General features: G+C 39.6%; 1 protein-coding gene across 1 annotated transcript in view; it reads left to right on the plus strand.

The window, feature by feature from the left end:
• The window catches only part of LOC140491823 (exportin-7-like), a 95,041-nt gene extending 86,850 nt beyond the window's left edge, over window positions 1-8,191 (plus strand). The window contains exon 7 of the mRNA XM_072590218.1: window positions 8,087-8,191. Within this exon, the coding sequence (XP_072446319.1) occupies window positions 8,087-8,191 (105 nt within the window). The remainder of the gene's footprint in view (window positions 1-8,086) is intronic.
• The last annotated feature ends 1,493 nt before the right edge of the window (window positions 8,192-9,684 follow it).

Below are 9,684 nucleotides of genomic sequence, written 5' to 3' on the forward strand. Positions count from 1 at the left end.
AATGATGATTCAGTTTGATCTGCAACTTCCTGAAATGCAGGAAATCAGGCTGAGCTATGATTCAAGTTAACTGCTTCTGTACCCAAGATGTCCTTGAATAGCTGTGACATTGGGATTTATGTAACAACATGGAAGTTTGCCTAGTATTTCCTGTCTGCAGAACTCATCGAAGCAGGGAGTTTGGGCATGCTATTCAGTCAAAGGAGAGAATGCCAGCCCTTGGTTAAAGGTCATATACATGCATTTTGTGTAGTGATGAAGCATGAAGCCTCTGGCTACGTTTCCCCCTCTTTTTTAAAACACTTTCCTTCTCAAAAAGTACTGAGATTAATGTTGTAACTTCCCCATCTTGATTGATCTATTCACCAGAAGTAAGTCACGGGACCTTCCGTGGTTTGTACGGTTCCATAATCACTGTCCATTGAAACTGAATTACAGGCAAGAGATTAGTTTAGATTAGATTACTTACAGTGTGGAAACAGGCCCTTCGGCCCAACAAGTCCACACCGACCCACCAAAGCGCAACCCACCCAGACCCATTCCCCTAAATTTATCCCTTCACCTAACACTACGGGCAATTTAGCATGGCCAATTCACCTAACCTGCACATTTTTGGACCTGTGGGAGGAAACCGGAGCACCAGAGGAAACCCATGCAGACACTGGGAGAATGTGCAAACTCCACACAGTCAATCGCCTGAGGCGGGAATTGAACCCGTATCTCTGGCGCTGTGAGGCAGCAGTGCTAACCACTGTGCCACCGTGCCGCCCAGATAATTTACATTTTTTGTTTAAAAATCTGCAGCGCCGATAAGTTGTTTGTCATTGAAAAGTAGCACTTTTAGGACAGTGTTAGAGCCAGGTGAGACCATAAGAAATAGGAAGAGGAGTAGGCCATTCAGCCCCTCAAGCATGTTCTGCTATTCAAGCTTGGCTGATCCATCATTTCTCACTTCCACTTTCCTAACTTTACCCCATAACTCTCGATTTCCCAACTGATCAAGAATTGATCTGTTTTAGACTTAAATATACACAAGGACTCTGCCTTTACAGCTCTCTGTGGCAAGGAGTTCCAATGACTCTCAGTCCTCTGAGAGAAAAAAATCCTCCTTATTTCAGTCTTAAATTGGCATCCCTTTTATCTGATCCTAAACTATCCCATGAGGGGAAATATCCTTTCAGCATTTACCCTGTCATATCCCTTGACATCCCTATGTTTCAATTATATCACCTCTCATTCTTCTAAACTCCAATGAATAGATTCCCAACCTGTTTTGCCTTTGTTCTTAAGATAACCTCTCCACGCAGGGATTATCCTCGTGAACCTTCTCCGAATTACCTCCAATGAAATATATCTTTCCTCAAATAACAGCATTAAAACTGCTGATAGTACTCACGATATGGCCTCACTGCACCTTATACAGTTGCAATAAGACATCCAAACTTTTATTTCAAGGGATTGAAAGACAAAGGCCAACATACCTTGAGCCTTCCTGATTACCTGTGAGTTAGCTTTCTGTGTTTCATTCATGAGTACCCTCTAATCTTTGTGTTGCAGCTATCTGTAGTTTTTCTCCATTTAAATTATATTCTGTTCTTTTGTTCTCTTTTCCCAAAAAGACTTCACGTTTTCCCCCATTACACTCCATTGGCCAACCTTTTCCTATTTACTTAATCTGTCAATATCTGTCTAAAAAACCTTTTCTATCCCTCTCACAACTTACCTTTCCATCTATTTTTGTTTCATTTGCAAAGTTGACTACAGTGCATTCACTTCCTTCCTCCAAGTTATTAATATATATTGTAAACACTTTCAGTCCCAACTCTGATCCTGTGGAACCCCACTAGTCACAGGTCGCCAATCCAAAAATGAACCCCTTATCCCCACTCTCTGCTTCCTGCCTATAAGCATGCCAATGTATTATCCATTCATGTCAATGTACTATTTCTAACACTGTAAACCTTTTGTGAGATAATTTGTTAAACGCCTCCTGGAAGTCTAGATACAACACATGTACTGGTTCCCCTCTATCTACTCTGTTTGAAACATCGTTGAAGACCTCTAATAAGTTAGTCAGACATGGTTTGCCTTTCATGAAGCTGTGTTCACGCTCCTTGCTTCAATTATGATTGTCCAAATGTTCTGCTATTATTTTATTAATAATCGATTCCACAGCTGATGGATATTGACTATTTTGCAAATACACCACTACTGTAGAGTTAAAAGATTTCAGTAGTCAACTGCAGGTTTGACACTGGTGATAAGGTCAGACAAATTCACAAATATCAACAGATTAAGTACAAATGATGGAGCGCAGTAAGCTCATTTAGTTTTTTTATCCTTGCTATTAGCAGCTGGTTCAATAATGACTCTAGATCTTTCATGTCTATTTGAACATTAATTTGTACCTTTATATTCAAATACAGTTTCAGCAATTTTACTGTAGGTTGGCACCGGCTCTTTTTTTTAATAGTTCTTACTTAGTTAATTTCACTCTGAGAAACCACATCCCACCTGAACTCTGAATGTTGCTACAACTCCTGTTCGGTGAATCAACAGGTAGCTTGGGAAAGGAACAAAGTTATCTAATTCGCATGTGTGTGTGTGATATCTTTAAGTAGTTTTAAAATGTAAACTTTAAACCTTTGAATTGCATCCATAAACTGGGCAGAAAGCAATAACAATTATAATCTGCGTTATTGGCAAATTCAAGTTTCCACTGATGTTTTATTAGGCAGTCCCTGCTTTATAGACAGAAATAAATGTATTTGCTTATTGGACATTCCTTGAAATGATATATTGAACAGAACAACAAGAAACAATAAAAACAGAAAATGCTTACAATACTGTTCTGATCATAAAGTTATCAGCTCAAAATATTTTATTTATTTGTCTGTCCATAGATGCTGCCAGACCTGCTGAGTATTTCCAGCAGTTTCGGTTTTTATTTCTGATTCCAATACTGCCTGCAATATTTTGCTATTGTGTATGTAAGTAACACCGTTAATGTCCAGTTACCTTTTGTGTATATAAAGCCTTCTAATACCTTCTGAGTGATTTGAATTACAGCTTGTATGGACCATTGTTTGACAAAATAAAATTCAGTGGAAGGCAATGATTCTCAAAATCAACTTCCTGAATAAATCAAGGAGCTGTCTTAAATGACGCAGCATGGCTTGGTACAGCATCTTAGTTTTCCAAGATTAATGGATGTCATCATGGTGAAACTATGTGTATTCATATAGTTGGCAGCTTTTAAAAAAAAGGTGGTAACTCTCTCCCTCACATCAAACATTTTATTTTGGAATACCCTTAGATTTGGTCCATGAGGATCTCCAATGGAATAAGATAAATGGGAAAGGGTTTTAAAAAGATTTTTAGAAAATGAATACTTAGCACTATAGTTGGAAATTAATTATCAGTTTCTGATACTCTTGAGCTTTGGAATCTAAACAAAGGAGTGTTTATTCATTATCCAGAATTGAGTTTGAATTTTACATAAATAATAGGATCACTCTTCAGGACATTCAGAGTGAGAGTCCATCTAAAAGAATAATCTGAAACAGAACCAAACGTATGTAGAGTAAAAGGTGCAAAAGAGCATAAAAATGCAGCACACTTCCCTTCTTTTCCTAGAGACCAATTAAGTTATTTTGTCACTTGTCAGTCTTACACTACTTATGCATTTGTTTGACCACCCTTCTTGAAACTTTGAGTGTTTCCAATCGAAAAGGCATCTGCTTTGTTCATATATTCATTTTGTTTGCTAACATTTTATAATTGTTATCCTAATGTCAGTCAGGCATCTGCCCTTGAAAATGTATTGTTTTGAGCTTTTCAGCTTTCCTGCAATATCTGCATGTTTGATAAAGTCTTCAGGGTTCAATTTCTACATGAGCTCTCCCTAGCCCTATACTTTGGTGCTTGATCAATGGCATCCTTTGGCATCTATCAACTTCTGCTGATTTTGTCATTTTAATTGCCTGGACAGATAACTGCAGCCGAATTCAGGAGGATAGAGAGAGGCTAAGTAGACTGACAAGAAGGGTATTCAATGAATTTTCAAGTGAGAAAGAAAGAGCAATGAAATATTTTGGAAAGATGAATAAGGAAGCTTCTGTATATCTAATGGCCAAACATTTAAGAAGAAGGAATCAGAAATTTAAGAATTCAAATTCACAGACCTTTAAAATAAGAAAGTAGAACTGTTAAAGTTGTAAAAGAGCATACAAGATCCTCAGTTTTTGAACAAAAGCATTGACTACAAATGCAAATAGGCAATGCTTAACATGCACAAATCATTGGTTTGGTCACAGAAAGATTTGTGTTCAGTTTTGTGTATTCTTTCAGAAGGCTCTTAAGGCAATAGACATATGGAGGAGGTTCATTGTGGACAAGGGTCAGAGGATGTTGACAGTGGAGGTTCACGATAGGCAAGGCACGAAGGGGATTCATGATTGTGTTACAACAAAGACATACAGGTGAACCAAATCAGTATTTCTACCTTTGTATTTGCTGTACTGTAAAAATAAATGCTTGGAAGACCCTCAATAGTTGCTGCAATAGTTCCTAATCAGACCTTTGAGTAACCAATCCCAGACTTTCTGAATTATTAATTTCAGATACAGTTTTGACTCTCTGGGCTTCCACAAATTGGTGAAAGAGGTAAGGCAGGGAATTTTCACATGTTCATGTTGTGTCAGCAGCAGCCAAACCCATCTCCCCAGAAAACAAAAGAAGAATTGAACTTTGAGTTTTTTGAAGAAGTAACAAAGAAGATTGATGAGGGCAGAGTGGCGTACATGATCTAAATGGACTTCAGTAGGGCATTAAACAGGTAGACTGGTTAGCAAAGTCAGATCACTTTGAATACAGGGAGAGCTAGCCATTTGGATATACAACTGGCTTGAAGGTAGGCGACAGAGGGTGGTGGTGGAGGGTTACTCCTCAGACTGGAGGCCAGTGGTGTGCCACAAGGATTGGTGGTGGGTTCATTGCTTTTCGTCATTTATATAAATTATTTGGATGTGAATGTAGGAGGTATAGTTAGTAAATTTGCAGATGACACCAAAATTGGAGATGTAGTGGACGGCGAAGAAGGTTAGCTCAGAGTACAATGGGATCTTGATCAGATGGGCCAATGAGCCGAGGAGTGGCAGATGGAGTTTAATTTAGATAAGTGCGAGGTGCTGCAATTTGGAAAGGCAAATCAGGGCAGGTCTTATCCAATTAATGGTAAGGTACAGGGGAGTGTTGCTGAACAAAGAGACCTTGGAGTGTAGGTTCATAGTTCCTTGAAAGTGGTGTCTCAGATAGATAGATAGATAGATAGGTTAGTGAAGAAGGTGTTTGGTCTGCTTTCCTTTATTGGTCAGAGCTTCAAGTATAGGAGTTGTGAGGTCATGTTGTGGCTGTACAGGACTTTGGTTAGGCCACTTTTGGAATATTGTATCCATCCCTCCTATAGGAAGGATGTTACGAAACTTGAGAGGGTTCAGAAAAGATTTACAAGGATGTTGCCAGGGTTGGAGGGTTTGACCTATAGAGAGAGGCTGAATAGGCTGGGGGGTTGGAGGCTGAAGGGTAACCTTATAGAGGTTTATAAAATCATGAGGGGCATGGATAAGGTAAATCGACAAGGTAATTTCCATGGGTTGGGAGAGTCTAAACTAGAGGGGATAGGTTTAGGGTGAGAGCGGAAAGCTTTGAAAGGGACCTAAAGGGCAGCTTTTGCACTCAAAGGGTGGCCGTATACGGAATGAGCTGCCAGAGGAAGTAGTGGAGGTTGGTGCAATTGCAGCATTTAAAAAGCATCTGAATGGGTATATGAATAGGAAGGCTTTAGAGGAATATGGGTCAAGTGCTGGCAAATGGGACTAGATTAATTTAGGACATCTCAGCATTATATGGACTGAAGGGTCTGTTTCCGTGCTGTACATCTCTAAGACTCTTTGGTTCTGCCCTGATAGACTGGCAGCCTTATTGCAAGGCCTCCATTACCATTCAATATGTGCCTTCTGTTTGAACACAGGGTCCCTTCCAGACTTGCCAGAAAGACTTTGCAGGTACTGACCTCATCAGTAACCAGCTGATATCTGTTTAAACACAATGCTCTTCCTGGAATTGCTGTGGCTGGAGGAACTCTTTTAATCAAGCAATTATCTGCAACTATCTTCCAGTCCTGGTCCCTCAAACCAACAAAAGCTTGTTTGCACTGTTCTTTTCCTGTTACCACAAGTTGTTTCCCAAAGTCCATAAATCATTTTCAGCTCGCATTCCCAGTTCACTGCTCCAAAGCAACATTGAAAAAAGAATAAAAATAATAATGAATCATAGTGTACAATGTGCTGAGGAGTTTCACATTGCTGATTTGGAGGTGCCGGTGTTAAAAATCACACAACACCAGGTTATAGTCCAACAGCTTTGTTTGGAAGCACTAGCTTTCGTAGCACTGCTCCTTCATCAAGTGGTTGTGGAGTATAAGATTGTAGGACATTGAATTTATGGCAAAAGTTTACAGTCAGATGTAACTGAAATTATATATTGAAAAAAATCTGGATTGTTGTTAAGTCTCTCATCTTTTAGAATGGGCATATTGGTTTCAGTTCTTTCATATGTAAATCCCAGATCTTTCTTAGTTACATTCTCAAGTGAACTTTAACAATAGGTGCCATGTTGAGGCTGTCTGTGCTCCAGCGTTCAGACTGATTCTAATCTACAAAAGGGGTTTACAGAATGCTATATGGATTCATGCAGTTTTTGAGCAACATAAAATGTAATTCTGCAAGTACAAATTCACCCCACAAACTTAAGTGTGTGTGTGTGTGGTGTATGAGTGTCTGTGAGAGAGATTATAAAGGGGTATAAATCTGAGTGTGGGAGTGTGTGAGCATATGCGAGAGGGTCCGCATGAGTGCATGAGTCTGTAGTGGGGTGTGTGTGTGTTGTTGTGTGTGTGTATAGTGCAGTGGGGTCACCTGTGGTGTGACATGAACCCAAGGGCCCATTTGAGGCCATCCGCATGGGTACCAAACTTGGCTATCAGCCTGTACTCAGCCACTTTGCGTTGTTGCCTGTCCCAAAGTCAGCCTTGGGGGATGGTCACCCGAAGGTCTGAGATTGAATGTCCCGGACCGCTGAAGTACCCTCTGCCTGGAAGGGAACACTCCTGTCCATTGATTATTGTGCAGTGTCCAATAAGAGTAGCCTCTGCTTGGCTCACCAATGTACCATGCCTCAGGACATCCTTGCCTGCAGTGTATGAGATAGACAATGTTCGCTGAGTCACATGAGTACCTGCCACGTACATGGTGGGAGGTGTGCACAAATGTAATGGTGGCATTTGTGTCGACACTCCGATCCATCTTGCAGCGTCTACTGTGACAAGGTTGTATGGTGTTGTCCTGAAAGCTGGGTAGTTTGCTGCGAACAACAATGTGTTTGAGGTTTGGTGGTTGTCTAAAGGCAAGAAGTGGAGGCGGGGGGTAGGTCTTGGCGAAGTGCTCATCCTCATTGATAATGTGTTGCAAGCTGCGAAGAACATCATGTAGTTTTTTGGCTCCTGGGAAGTACTGGCCAATGAAGGGTACTCTGTCAGTTACAGTTTGTGTCTGTCTGCTGAGGAGATCATTACAGTTTCTCGACATGGCACGTCGGAACTGGTGATCAATTGTAATTGCAGAATTACATTTTATTTTACTTAAAAACTGCATGAATTCATGTAAGATTCTGTAAATCCCTTTTTTAGGATAGAATCAGTCTGAACATTGGGGCACAGACAGCTTCACACAGGGCACCCCTCACATCTTCAATGCATTATCTGGGCCAACATGGCACCTATTGTTAAAATTCACTTGAGAATGTAACTTTAAGAAAGTTCTGGGATTTCCATATGAAAGAACTGAAGCCAATATGCCCGTTCTAAAGGATGAGAGACTTTACAAACATCCCCCTGTAAACGTTTGCTATAAATTCAGTGTCCTACAATCTTATGCTTCACAGCCACCTGATGAAGGAGCAGCGCTCCAAAAGCTAATGCTTCCAAATAAACCTATAACTTGGTGTTGTGTGATTTTTGACTTTGTAGGCATTGCTGATTAGAGCTGATGGTGAAAAGGAGAAACTGACTTCTTTTATGCAACAAAATGTTAAGGAATCTGATAGTAACGTTCAAAATGAAGAAAGAGTTTGATAAGATTGGAAAGTAAACCTTGCCTCTAGCTGGGTAAATTGGTAACCAGAGGGCAATAATTTAACATTAATTATCACTTAAAAACATAGAGAGAAACAGAGAAATAATTTGCACCAAGGTTTGATTGGTTATAGAATGCCTCATTCGAGACAGTTGTAGGAGCAGCACCCATAACAATTTTAAAAAGTACAATTAATGGCACATGGAGACAATCTCAATCCTCTGCACTGACTGTTTAGCTCTTATCAGAGTAGATGACCTAGTACTCCAAGAGAATTAGAGATCCCTTCTCTGGACTTCTGAGTAAAGGTACTATTTATATGATAATAATCTTACAGGTCCTATTTAGTAGTTTTAAGTATATGGGTCATGAGTTTCTTTGAGCTGGATGTTCCTGTTTGATAATCAGAAATCGCTGCCAGAAAGCACATTTGTGTGTGGATATTGGGTTCTGATTTGGTTGCAATGCCTATGTTTGTTGAATAGCCTGCCTATGTTTTTCAATCTCTATCAAAATGAATGATGAATTAGTTGGAGTATAGGGCAGATGATTATATCTTTGAAATGACAAAAGGCAGAAAATTTTGCAAAGAGAAGATCATCAAAAGTAAAATGTGAATGAATGCGATGCAATCAGTGTGCGTATAAGTGATAATTCACATTGATCACAAAGAAACGTTATAGCCCTAATTTGACTACAGTAATATTGTAACTCAACGACTATCTGTATTCACATCCTTTCAAGCTAGCATCTATCTATATCTTAATATGTGGCATATTAGTAATTTGGTTGAACATATTTGATGTTGCTTCAATGATGCATAACATGTTCACAGGAAGATTGTGATGCAGCATGATATAACAAATTCAACACTCAGTACAATATTATAGTAAATGAGAGACAGTCTCAGCTATGTAGAATTTTATTGTTACGCTGACTGTCTCATAAAGAGCAGTGTTGCAGGGATGCTGCTTATTGCTGACAAGATTAAACATGCAATTTTAGGATAATCTTTTAAATTAATTTCCAGTGATAACCATCTAGATAAAGACATAGGCTGGTGTCACCTTTCAAGTAAGTAAGTCAGATTTCTCTAGGTTTTCCAGCCAGTGTTAGGTGAGCTGATCTTAGCTGGTGCAACAAGGGAGATGTCATGATTTGCCTTTGATTCTGGGACCAGGGAGGAGAAAAGACCAGGCATGGTGCCCACATCCGATCCCAAGAATGAAGATGTGGCAATTAGTTGAGAACTGTCTGAAGTTAAATTCTGTCTTTCCTTTCTCATGGTCAACAAGTTTGAATAGCTCAAATTTCTCAGGCTTTCCTCATTTTCTCAGTGTTTTGATGCTGTGAATGAATATTGTGGCTGATGAAGACTGAAGTGGGTAGCAGACAATTGTGTCCAACCATAGAATATATTTCAGCACAGTCAAAACCTTCAGGAAATGAGTGCAAAACTAATCTCTGTACTAGAGAAGAAAAACAATATTTG

This window comes from Chiloscyllium punctatum, chromosome 20, assembly GCF_047496795.1.
Source record: "Chiloscyllium punctatum isolate Juve2018m chromosome 20, sChiPun1.3, whole genome shotgun sequence".
Lineage (NCBI taxonomy): Eukaryota > Metazoa > Chordata > Chondrichthyes > Orectolobiformes > Hemiscylliidae > Chiloscyllium > Chiloscyllium punctatum.